Here is a 14394-nt window from a genome sequence, read left to right as displayed (position 1 = left end):
TTCCTAATGTTCACGACTTACTGGTCAGTGTCTTCATTGACAAACATCTGTTGGCCCCATATGGATAACATTGGGTCAACTATGCCCTGTTTCTGGGTCTGAAAACTGGCCACAATACAAACCATAGAGATAATAAAAACTAATAAATACATATAGTCCGAGACGACAAATGACTGAACGGTAAGTATTTTTTTTTAAATAATTCTACAGTTCATGGACGGTCATGGTGAATTGTACACAAAACGATCGCCTTAAATAAATATTGATCATAACTATATTCAATAAGTATTAAAAATGATCACATAATAACCATCATGTACATAGTTACTGTGTTTGATGTTGTGATAGTTGTTATAATATCATAAAATACTATACGTAATGGCACATAATATCATAATATGATATTTCTATACGTAATAATAAGTTCAATAAGTTTAGAAATAATAAATATTGGTAGGTACTCAGCAATTCCTATTAATCTAAAGAGTGCATTTGATTTGATATGTTAATATGCCACTTTTAATAACAATATATAATATTGCGTTGACGCGGTTTGTCGTCGATCATAATATAATTTGGAAGATATAACAATTAAATCGTTCTGGAATGGTAAATAATTTGGTAGAAAATATAAAACAATAGTAAGAGGTTAAAAAAATTGAATAAAAATAAAAAAAATTCACATTTTATAACAATAAACGGTATCATATAATATTACACGTAATAATTAGCATAACTATGCGAGATATTAACCTTAAATATTAAAAATGATATTCATAGAAAGTGAAACAAATAAGGTCATTTCGATGCGGTTGACTTGGCGCAATGCCATTTCAACACCAAACGAAAAAAAAATAAATACGACCCGGGTTGTAGTAATTTCTTAAGTATCGATTTTTTCTCCTCGGCCGGGTAAAAAGCAGGAAATTGAAACTACACTTAATCTGTTTCCGAAACCGATTTTTCAACGAGATAGAATTTTATTAATTTTGGAAAAATGATATACGACCGTGTGTACATGTATAATAACATTATCACTATTAAAATGTACAACAAATATCAAAAAATCGTAGCGCGCCGTGAAAACATTTTTCCCTACAAGGCTACACACATAGTACACTGCGAAACATTTATAAAAAAAATCATACATTGTATACATAGATCGGGCCTGACTTAGTGAATATAAAACACTATTTGATTTTACTCTATCATAACAAACACCATCACGTTCATGATAAAATATATTTATAAATTTAAACAAAATATTTTACTCTCGTGCCACGTATACACTTTAAACCAGGCCCGACTGTGATATATTATAGAATATCATATTATACGCGAGCGCATTTTTTAATAAACGATTTATATAGGTATAAAGGAGACACGTGTTTCTTTATGAAACATATTGAAAACACGAAAATAGAAACAGAAAGCGCGCAATGATAACGTGGTTGTTGTTCAAAGGTACCTACCTCAGATCAGATAGTGCCAGGAAGTCGACGTCCACCAGCACCTTGAGACTCGGCAGACTATAGATGTTTATGTGGCCGTTGGATATGTAACATGCCAGGCATACACTATCTGCAAACGAAAATATATTTACCGAGTCAGGAAGCGTGTAAACATATATATTATATTAGGCTACAATGATATTTCGTTATTTTTATAGTTAGACGTGATAAGAGAGTTGAAATCGACAATCTACGATAGATGTATGTCGTATGTGTATATTCTTACACATCGAAGAGTATAAGAAGTATAAGAATTTTCCTGCCAAAAGATCAATTTATTACTATAATATAAGACGTATATTTAATGTTTTTATATATTTCAGTATTTTTTTTAAGTACCCATATCATAACTGTCAGATACTTTTAGATATTAGAAATACAAAACCGTGACTATAAAAAATAAAATACATTTGGGGAGGATTTATAAAGTAAAAACCATGCTATTTTGTAAACTTTAATATTGAAAACTTGAAATTGAATTTCATGCTTTCGGAGAGTCAACCTTCCCATCGGGTATATGGTATTACAATAATATGTTATCAATATAATATATATAATATATATAGGCACTCATATTTACATTATATAGTTTGATATGTGAAAACAAAATAAGAATCGTTCAATCGTATCACCAGCATACGTATTCATGAGATTGATATGATTCAGACGTATGCGAAATCACGTACTTACATAGAAATATGACTGAACTAAAAAAAATGTATATTTATCTCAGGGCCGATGATAAATTCATAACGTTACTCGTATATGTTTCAAATCAACATCGATCATTACGCTGTTCGTCTCCATCTCTTTCTCTTTCTCTCTCTCTCTATCACTAACTCCCTCTCACGATAATATTTTTATTTTTTTTTCTTACAATCTCATAAACTATCCAATGTGCCGTAAACGAATAGAACTGCAGGGGTGAGATTACCTTTCATGGATATTACTTCGGATTTGACTATGAAGTCGGCGTCGGATATCACATGTTTGGAGACGCAGTTCTGTGACGGCAGGGCCACCACCCTGACCTGTTTCTCACTAACGATGGTCACGAACTGCCGGTCGCACGACACCTGCGACTGCTGCTGGATCTGTGGGACACTTGAACCGCCGACGCCGCCACCGCCACCGCCGGGATTGCTGGACACGCTTTCCGAGCTACCCGTTAGCGCAGGTGACATGCGGTTCAGTCCGCTCGAGTTTTTGGTTGGCGTTTCTGCAACACGATTGGATTATTGTTATTGTAACTATACCGTCATCGTTACGTCGAATGGCGGTAAAAAACCCAAAACGATCTGTATACGAATGAGTATAAAGATCGGGTGATAATTTAATGTACAAACGGTGGTAAAAATCACGTTTCGCGGTCTCGGGCGACGAACGGCTATTATTTGATATGATATTAATATAACGAATGGTGTTTACTTTGTTTGTCTCGGCCCTCGTCTCTCCACGCTTCGTACGCGTAAGGTATTAATGCACCGTTGCAGTCCAGGAACGACATGGTAAGCACTCCGCCTTTCAGTCTGAACATCGTACCTGTAGACAAGTAGATAAAAAAAAAAAAAATTAATTAATTAATTAAAATAGAAAAACATAAGCAGTATTCTTCAGTAATGGTTTTTTTTTAAATCCCAAAACAGTTTACACATCTATTCATACACGTATGGTTACATGTGGTTTGACGTGGTAATAACCTGAAATGTGGTAATGCCTGCAGATTTATATAAATGACTATGAGTATACTAACTTAACCGAACCAAGGCATATATATTTATTATTATACCATCGATATCGATATATGTTTTCGTAAATTGAACGTAAAACGCGCAATTTGTACAGTGTACACACTATATTAATATGAGTAGTCAAAATGTGTACGCGTAGTAATTTGTTTATTATAAACATTATAATCACGCTTTATTGTTTCTTATTGTAATTCATCGTACTTAAAACGAAATAAACTACAAAATTATGAAAAAGCCTGAAAATATTTCTACAATAATTAACATTATATTTAATAGACCAAAAACAAATAAGAGTAGAACCTTAATTGGCGAATGCGACCCAAAGAAAATGAAAGATTTTTTCAATATCTATACAGTAAAGATAATAATTATTCACTATAAAATATTAATAAATCATTTCATTTTGTTACACTTTTGGCAATAAAAGACTTTGTCAGGTGTAATTTTTTACTTATATAATAAATGTATACTACATTGCAGCTGTATGCCTGCATGTAAAGGTTTCAAATGAATATACCTATATGCTTACAATATAAACTTTTTCGGCGTAACATGTGCGTAGGTTATGAAACCTTATGATACAATAGATTTCAGTGTTTTTCAACGGCTATGCCGTGAAAACTTGATAATGTATTGTTTTAAATAAGTTCTAATTACAATTAAAGATAGAACTTTCTTAAATCATAGATTTAAATTACTTATTTTTGGCAAATAAATAGCGTTTATCTAAAGTGTGCTGCGATTAATAGTAACTAATAATAATATGCTGCGAAGGAAAATAGTTTAAAAACCACTGTATTATATAAAGAGATTAAAGACGATATAAGTTTTATTGTTTTTTTACTGATACAATTAATATTATAACGTAAACACCTAATCATGTTAAAACGTTTACATAAATAGTGACTTTAATCTTACACACATTATACTAATTTCCATGTATTATTTTAAACGTGTTATAAAATATTTTTTTTAGAACTGTTGGCTATTCATCGAAAATTATTTTCATTTCGATTATGTGCTCTTTGAATGATTATTTTGATCGTCGCTGCTGCTGTGAAGTGTGCCTCAGCAATAAAGTTCTAGCGTGAAAAATTATTAAACTTTTCAACGGTCTATAAATGGAAAATTATCGCACCACGCAGTTTTTATTTTTAAATTGTGTTGTTATTTTTATTTACGCCGTTTTAAATGCGTACACCATTTGATATTATTACACTTTTACGTTATGGGTTTTATATTCATATTGTTCAATAAAATTTGCAAGCTTGGAGTTTATTATTTAATTAAATATCGCGCGTCGTGAGAGTATAACAAATGTACTCAATAATTGTTTTCATTTTATATACTCAATTTACGATTTGGAATTAAGTACGCATTAAGAAAAACGAAAATGCCCTATAAAACATAAAGGCAATATACAGTATCTTAATTCTTAATAATTAAAATATCTACATTATTGTAGAATTAGAGACCTTACTACGATGATTTTTGGATTAAGTTGATGAAATATTTTTCTTATTTTTAAAAAGTTCAAAGAATTTTAAATTCTACGTAAGTATCCTTTTGGTTCAGTGAACCTCAAGTAATTTCAAAAAGGAAAGTTTTTAGAGTAATTAATATTGTAATAATGTTTTAGGTATTTGAAATAAGCCTTAGTATTTTTTTAATTCAAAAATAAATAAAACGTAAAGAAATGGAATGTTAAACATGGTAAATTATAATATTTTTTACGCTTTGTAAATGATACGTTTCAGTTATCTGTGAATATAAAAACAGCGAGTTGAAGTTACTAATTAAATATTTTTAAAATATGCGAAACGTTTTGAAACAGATTGAAGAATACACTACGAAAATATAAAACAAGTGAAATAAAAATCGATATTTAAATTGTGCGTCTGTCTGGATGGATTAACCTAATATATATTTAAAGTTAATACACTGTATATATTTTAGTGTGTATTATTGAAGCATTTATATTTTTCAACAGTACGCCCTATTTGGATATATGGATATATGCAATAAATGGCATTTAAAGTCTCGAGTGCCGCTTGTAAATATGATCACAAAAAACAGTGCAAAAAAAAAAAACACTTGAATATTATTTGCATCATTTGGAGCATTAAAAGTCGCTTGAAAATTATACGTATACGACACTGTAATCAGATTACGAAGCGCATATATTTATTGTTTTTTCCGTTTTAATTTAATATGAAAATTATCTGGGATGAATCTAATGACCTACATATGGGTGAAGTTGCCGGAAATGAATATACATAGACCGAAAATAAAAATAAAAGATAGGGAAATACGATTTTGTTAACAGACGAAGAGCATTGATATTTTCAAAGTAAATTCTTCTTCATTGGTTGGATAGATAAGAAAAAAAAACTCACCACAAGGGGCGACGGTTACGGGCTGCGTGGTCCTAGGCTCTCCGGGAGGTGGTAGATTGATCATTATTGTGAGCACCGACCCCACGCTGGTGCCTATCCAGAGGGTCGGGAAGTTAGACGGATCTGAAACAAAAGCGTAAAGAAAAATACGAAAATTATACATAGATTTAACATATATAATATGTATAAATTAAGGAACATTTTGAACGGGAAAAGGAAGAAGAGTGACGTGGACTCCGCGTAGTAGCGGGCGTGGTGTGGTGAAGGATATTATGAGAAGGTACTCTAAAAACTTATTAGGTAGGTACCGGATTTCTTCGTGTACGAATCTCCAAACGTCAAACACTGTATCGACTCCGTGGTGATGTTGTCTAAGCTCGACATACTAGAACTCCGTGATCTAGAGAACGAGCTGTCCAACTTATCTAGACGGGAAAAAAACAATATACGTAAGTCAATCGAATAATAGACGAGTGTAGTTATAAATAATATTATGTGGTTAAATCATAAAAGCGGTTTTTATTATCATTATAATGTATTTTTATTTTATGTGTTAACCATAACTATAATGGATAATAATATATTATAATAATGTCAGTTAGAAGAAAATTTGACTATTTAAGTAAATTTAGAACAATGTAAAAATTATTACATTTAATTTTGTACGTGCACCACAAAAAGCGTATTCATGCATAATAGTATAGGTAACTAAGTATTATTCGTAATATATTTATATATTTATAATATATGTTATATATGTATACAGTGTACTGTATATAATATTAAACAGGTTGTTATTACGATATACAATTGATACAATACATTAACAAGACAATAAAATAGATTAAGCAATAGGTAAAAAAAACGTGCAAAAGTGCGCATGCTAAGCAATATGTGGTATTTACAACTTTCCGTTGCCGAATATTTTACATTTTTATTTACAACGTTTGCGACGGTTTTTAAGTATGTATTTACAATTTTTTTTACGTAATTTAATATATTATTAAAATTTATATATAATAAATTTATAATATTGCTTACACGCGGGTCGTGTGAAAATTAACAATTTGATAATAACGATAATATTGTAATCGTTAAGTTTAATAGTTATTATTATATATGCATAAATATAAATATATGTATAATAATATATAGTAAATATCAGTATGTGTGTTATAAAAAACGCGCAACGCAGCACACACGCGGGCAGCAGCGTTAAAATAACATGATTACAGTAATGTGACAATTCTTCGTAGTTAGGTATAAGTTAGATTAGGATATATATATATGCAGAATATGCATATAATATTTATAAGTAAATAACGCGCACGTCATCGGGGCTGGTTTGAAGAGCGCTGCCAAGAGTCACACATAATAGAGACACAACAAATTTGTGTTTTATTAATGCTCAAAAAACCAAGAAGAATAGATACAAGAAATACGTTAAAAAAAAACAAGACAAAAACACATAATCTAATATAAGAGAGAGAGAGAGAGAATTAGACACATAATTTATAAAAGATTTGAAAGATCAAAGGGAATAGAGAGAGGGTTATATATTACGTACGTACATGTATAATAGCATATAGTGATAGAGAGCGGTAGGTCACGCGGGTGTGGCCAGACACAAGTCAAAGCAGACAATAATTGTAATATAATAATACAACATAATGTGGAAGAGGCGATAGAGAGAGGTTTATATAAATAACATGTACATAGAGTCACATAAAAACGAATATACATCACACACTAGTTTTGGTAGTCACACATCGCCGCTCGTACATGATGATGAATTTTTAATTTCTTATTTATTTTAAATAAGATGACGGTACAATATACGTTTACCATAATATATTATTATTATTATTATTATTATTAATATTAATAACATTATATCATAACAAAAGGTGTAACTGTTAAAAACAGGTGAAATAGGTCTACGTCGCATGTGCTTGGTATTCACTTTAAGTCGAATTTCACGTGTTGGAGTGGGAAGAGGATGGGGTCTATAAAGTACGAGTATAATAATTATGATCACATATTTTATTTGGCCATGCGAATAGGGGTAAAATAATGCTACGTTAAGTATATATAATGTTATATCATATGTATACGTTATAGGTATGAGTCAAATGACACTACGGCATAAATGATGTGTAATAAAAGTAATGAGGACGACTTTTAAAGTAAATAATAATATTAAATAGACATAACGCGGTATGTTATGTTTTAATGTGATTGATTTATAATAATAATGAAAAAAAAAAAAAATAATAATAATAAATAAAAACGGTCGTTACAATGTATTAATATTATGACTGTTGCGTTTCATGACTTCTATAAACTATATAATTTTATATGGTATCAATAAAATCATGCTATAAATTAATAACGATACACCCAATAATTTTGTAGGTATAAGTATATAATATATAATATACTTAATATACTCGTTGATAACAGTTGTACACCATCGGGTTAATAATACTTATTTAAGTGGGGCTCGAGACTTCTATGGGTCAATAAAATAACCTTAATTAAATGTGCAAGACTTTTATAAGTAAAAGCGTCTTTAGACATGTCACTGACTTATTGATGAGTAAAAATAAATGTATTTATATATTATCAAGATGTAATTAGGTATTATCGATTTGATTTATTATAAATTATTGTTAATGTGTTAAAATGCGTCTATTATACCATTTTGTTTACAGTATGCTGTCTGAATAATTGTACGCGAATGTTAAAAAGTAATTAATAACAAATAAATAATAACTGTAATCACAACTTGACAACCAAGTTAAAAAAAACTGGCATTTTTTTCGTTAACTAAAAATATTTTTTATCGCTCCAATCCTATAAAGATATATTTTTTCCAGTTACAAATTGAAATTTAGTCACTCAGAGCAATATGACAATATATTATAAAGAAAAAAAATTACGCGCAATGTGCAAGTGTACAATGATATGCATTTGCTACCACCAAATCGTCCCGAGCCCCAAAGATATTACCATACTACCAACACATTAAACACATATACCGTTATATATATAATATATATAGTCATTTAAATGGGACAACAGTTGTTGGACGCCTGTGTACACACAAATGGGTCATTAAATCTAGTGCTTTCGAACAGCCATAGTTAGTTGATATAATAATATACTCGTACAGAATGATTCAGCCCTCTATTTTTTCTTTAATACCATAGTTATTCAAAATTTTATTTTTGTTATTTTCAATATGTATACTGTATTTTAAATTATTAATATTTTTTGTTCTACTAAAGAAGTATCTTTTGGAGATACAAACTTTTATTTTTCAAAAAAGAAATCTCTCCTCCTTTTGTTTAGCAGAACATTTTTTTGAACATGTTGACGAATAAAAATTAAAATTAAAACAAGTAGTTTTTGAGTTCATTGACTTTGTGTATTAAAGATAATAGATTTATGATAATGGGCTAGAATACATGTAGACTATGGTAATATGAAAATGTTAGTAATTAATATCAATCTATTTTATATTTTCGAAAAAACAATTTTTCATTACTACTATCCTTAATATAAAAATGTTGATAATTAAAAAAATATTTGTTCAAATTTTTGAACTAGGTACATCAAAGTCATTAAAATTATTATCCATTTAGTAATTTATAAAAAAAAAAGGGAGTTCTCATTTTAAAAATAAACGTTTTTAACACTAAAGATATTTCTTAAGCATTAAAGAATACTTCAAGAATTTTAAAATATGGTCTTTAGGTATATTAAATTATACTAAGAACCAGAATTTGAATAAATTTATTATTAAAGGAAAAATGGAGGCGAGCACACAAAGTGAATCACTCTGTATATTGGCCACCATCGCACCAGAGTATACAAAATAATATATGAAAGATAATAAAATGAATATTATGAAACACTCCGTTCGTATGCTACCTATATTTTATAAGTGATGGTGGGTATTAAAATATTACTGCACATAAACAAAAAATATTCATTTGGCCCTTTCAGGCGATCGAAAAACGTATCTACGCGTACTATGTTGGAGAACGTATATTTGCGTATTTTATTATTATTATTATTATCATCGTTGCGGGTATTATAAGATACATTTTTATTATTGTTATATAATCGGAGACCGTACAGTGTGTATTCGAACTTAGTCGTTATCTCGAAGTGTGTTGTAATATGGCGTACCTAACTAAATAACCGTATTTGAACGATATATATGTGGAAGAAAAATAAATCAATAGGATTCGAATTACACGTATACACCATAGCCATGATATAACGATATTAAGTAAACATAGAATAATGTTAAGTCCAAATAAACTTTATAACGAGTATAATAAGGAGCGTATCACTGTCACGAGCTTAGTGGGTTTATCACTTTTTTTCTTTTAAAACATTTTTTAATTAATATCTTAAATAATAGTAAAATAACAATGACCATAATCGTAATGAAAAATGGATATCTATGTAGAACTTGACGTAATGTAGTATATGATATCGACGATATCGAAACACATGTAAGAATTTACAATGTAAACATCGTGTATAGGCGATTCATTTACGAAAGTTTCAAGTGCTTGTTATATCAACTACCTACCCGACGGAAATTGTATTTGTTTATTGGAAAATAATTGATCATTATTAGGAAAACAAACGGTCTATACTGTACACATATAGTGATTTTAAGATCGCAATATTGTTATGTATAGATGTACAGTAAAACAGTGTATACATGTAGGCTATATAAGAACGTCAGGAAATGCCGAAATCAACTGTATTAATGACCCACGGTGCAGTAAAAATTTGACTAAACATTAGTCGAGTCAATATAGTGGTAAGGTGATTAATGTATCATTATATTGATTCGAGAAAACTTTGTAGGTACACCCGTTTATACTATATATATATATATATATATATAATATATTACACACACACACAGATTTTAAAAATAATTGACATTAATATATGTTATAATTACAATTAAAGAAAGTCATATTGGTATTATGTTCGGACGTTAAAATTATTTGAAAGCGATTATTATTACAAACGATCTGCAATCATTTCAAAGCTTAGTCCTTATAGCTTGAGATAGAAAAAATATATTTGTAAATTATACATACATATATATTACAGTGCGCGGCGTCCAAGTATATTTAAACTATCATCACTAAATATTGGCGTTTTTCATCGTTTAAAATCAATTTTAGGGGTCACGCCGACGACGGTAAACATTGCACGTAAAAGTACGGCGGCGCCCAATTATTAACAATCTAATCGGATTTTCGTATATATTTTTCTTATCATTATTTGTAGGTATTATTGTCGGTCGACTCTTGAAATTTAACAAAAATCTCTCGGGTGAAAAAAATGTGCACTTGCTATAACCGTACGAAATAAACAAAATCGTGTGAAACACTCAAACACCGATATACCTATGATACAACGGAAATAACGTTATAAAATATTCGTTACAGCGTGAAATACGAGTGGATGACATTCGAAAGTATATTATAATAATACACCTTATACGTGCATAATTTTTATTTTGTAGGTATAGCAATTGAACGAAGACTGTACTTGGCGCGCGTTGTGTGTATAATATAATATATATCTGATTATATCGTTTCAAACTGTAATAATGGATGGGCGTAATAATTTGTGAGCGAACGAGAGTGAAAAATGACAACGGCCTGGCGTGAATGATATACGAATATATATATATATATATAATACGGGGTACTTAAACGCGATCATGTATATTGTATGAAGTACAGTGGTGAGATTGGATGCTGGATTTGGTGTATACTATTGTGAATAATAATAATATTATATGCACGGTATAAATGTATTATATATCAAAAGATAGTATTATAATGTTTATGCTGATGATTTTATGGTGTGAATTCGGATGTAATAAACGTCTAAGATAAAAAAAAAAAAAAAAAAAAAATAACATGTATAAATATATAGGTAATATAACGGCTAATATATAGAAAAGTGGATAGAAAAAAACAACGAAAAAACAAAACAAAACACAAGAGTCAAACAGCGTGTATAGGGGTTATATCGAACAAGAAAAACAATAATTATAATAGAAACGTATAATAATTAATAATGTAATAACTCGAAACAATATACAGCGGGATAAGAAAAAATTAGTTACGTAAGTGTAAACATTTAATAATATACAATATTTATTATATGCAATATGTGAAGTGAAAACAAATCAGCGGTCTTCGGAAGACTGAATAGTGTCAAAATTACACACATAATACACTAACGTCATATGTAATGTATATTACATATTTGATATATATATGTATAATGTGCATTTATACGGTATACCTAAACATAATGTACAATATGCCATATCCATAATAGATATTGGGTTGCATGCTTTATAAAGACGGACGGACAGACGGGCAATCGAAGCACAGTGACGATATTAATATGAATAGGTACCTAATGATATTTACTTAACGCCTTAAATAATATGGATTGCTGTAATAAAATCACGAATTACGAGATACCTAGTTGTGGTATTTATTATTTATCATGATTATTATGACATTAATGGTATGAATAAATGGAAATAGATTAGAAATGTTTAATGAAAATAAATTCAAAGTGGTTAAATACGAAAAAATAAAAATAAAAAAGAACGCAAAAAAAATAAAAAATAAAACTGCTTGTTTTAAGGACGATATTGAGTGGAGAAATAAAAATTAATAATATTATTCTCGGAAATAAGTCGAAACAATATGGTATAATGGTGCGACGAGATGAAAAAAAAAAAAGTAATTATTGACATTAGAAAAAAATTTAAGTTAAACGTCAAAATCGAAATCTTCGTGAGAGTTATGAATCAAATTTGCTTTTCACAATTTTTTTTTTTTTATTTATTTCACAGAAGGAGTTAGGTTTGGTCGAGATTTATCGAACAATAGGCGCCAACTGGTCAAGTTTTGTTTGAGTTTTTTTTTTTTTTTCATATTATTGTACGTTTTCTTCGGGTATTCTCGTCAAAGCATAACACGTCTTCACGACGATTATATTTATAACGGATATTTATTTTGGGGGCCTTCGAACATATTATTATTATTATTTCGTCAACGTTAAACGTACGACATTTAGACACGAATATCGAACAGTGTTTTTAGTGCGTTAAATTCATAGCACTGCTGTGGGCAATCAGTAAATACATTAACACCGTGTAAAACGTCTATACTGTCTTACAGACGGACAGGCGGATGGACAGGCAAATGCGACCGTAATGTGATAACTATTTCGTGTACAACAAGGTGATGACGACAATACACGCTGATAGACATATCGGTGTACACACACACACACACACACACACAAAACAGTCAGTGAAGGAGAGAGGGGGGGAGTAGTGATAGTATCGCATATGACTCGTACACGGTTATACGATAATATTACTCGATATTTAGATTACCGTTGCTGTCCATATATATCATTACCAATTATTATCATTATCATTATTATTATTATTATAATTATTAGAGGCGATTTGTACTACCAAAACTGCAATACTGTCTGGTGGCGAGTAGGTTGTGGCGGTCGACAGCCGTGTACAGAGTGGTCCGGGTGTTGGCCACGGCCAGACCGTCGTCCGAGTAGGACACCGTGCTCAGGCACTTCTGGAGTTTGTTGCGCTGGCCGCCTTGCGACCGGGACCGCCTGACCGGTTCCGTGGACCGGCCGACGCCGCATCTCACACCGCCGCCGCCGTAAAAGCCTCCGACGCCGCCGCCGCCGCCGTAAAAGCCTCCGCCGACGCCGCCGCCGCCGCCTACAACTCCTCCTGATCCGATGCCGATGCCGATGCCACCGCCGCCGCCGCCGATTCCTCCTCCGATGCCGCTTAGCCCGCCACTTCCGCCGTGCGCCGACGGTACGAACGAGAAATGGCTCGATGACGACGACGCTTTGGCGACCAGAGTCGGCGACAGGCACATGCCGTTTATCTGAACCAACGACGTATTTATTCGTTCGCACGTGCACCCCACAATATTATGTACACTGCGCAGAGGATGTCACGCACACACGCACACACACGCACACATCCTACTGACAGCGGACAAGACGATTTTTTCCGGCGCCTACGCGTTTTTATTTTCATACATCGTTTCGACGATATTATGATTTAACACCTACTTACCGACGGTATATAATATAGGTAGTATTATTGGGTATTAGGTATATGGCGAAAAACTAAACTATATTTTTAACCGTCATCACGCCTCCTCGATTGAGTGATTTCCTCGCAGCCTTCGCAACACCCAAGTCGCGCAAAAATATACACTCGAAAAACATCGAATTCGACAGAGAAACCAAATGTCTACGTTGATAATATAATATTCACGTTCTCTATATTTACAATATTTACATACATCTGCAGGAGTTGTTGTGGACAATTTGATTATACCGCTAGACCCTTATATTGTCCCTACCGTACAGGTATGGCCGTGAGTAGTATACACTTGACGTTAAGAACTAATAAAAACGTAACGTTTTTTTTTAGGGTTTGAGATATAAATATATTATTATATGTGACTGTGGGTAAAATTACGCTATGAATAAAAACGTTTGTATTTCCGGTATGAATGTTAGTGATTCGCGCATAATCATAATTATGTCATTACATTCACCAACTATGCCATTAAACTCGATTTGATTCGTTGGTAGTAACTGTAT

General features: G+C 31.3%; 1 protein-coding gene across 4 annotated transcripts in view; it reads right to left on the bottom strand.

The window, feature by feature from the left end:
- The window catches only part of LOC112597010 (syntaxin-binding protein 5), a 136200-nt gene that overhangs the window by 5326 nt on the left and 116480 nt on the right, over positions 1 to 14394 (bottom strand). For 2 of the 4 annotated variants that reach the window (XM_025342909.1, XM_025342912.1), the window contains exons 14-19: positions 5967 to 6083; positions 5659 to 5781; positions 2940 to 3053; positions 2446 to 2730; positions 1473 to 1581; positions 22 to 105 (exon numbers count right to left, since the gene is read on the bottom strand). In XM_025342909.1, coding sequence (XP_025198694.1) covers positions 22 to 105; positions 1473 to 1581; positions 2446 to 2730; positions 2940 to 3053; positions 5659 to 5781; positions 5967 to 6083 — 832 coding nt within the window. Of the gene's footprint in view, positions 1 to 21; positions 106 to 1472; positions 1582 to 2445; positions 2731 to 2939; positions 3054 to 5658; positions 5782 to 5966; positions 6084 to 13216; positions 13665 to 14394 lie in introns of all 4 variants that reach the window. The other 2 variants (XM_025342911.1, XM_025342910.1) reach the window with 2 other exon arrangements.

Source organism: Melanaphis sacchari, unplaced genomic scaffold (genome assembly GCF_002803265.2).
Source record: "Melanaphis sacchari strain LSU unplaced genomic scaffold, SCAv2.0 Contig36_pilon_pilon, whole genome shotgun sequence".
In the NCBI taxonomy this organism is placed as follows: Eukaryota; Metazoa; Arthropoda; class Insecta; order Hemiptera; family Aphididae; genus Melanaphis; species Melanaphis sacchari.
The sequence above is the reverse complement of the archived record's forward strand: the minus strand, read 5'-3'. Positions and strand labels throughout refer to the sequence as shown.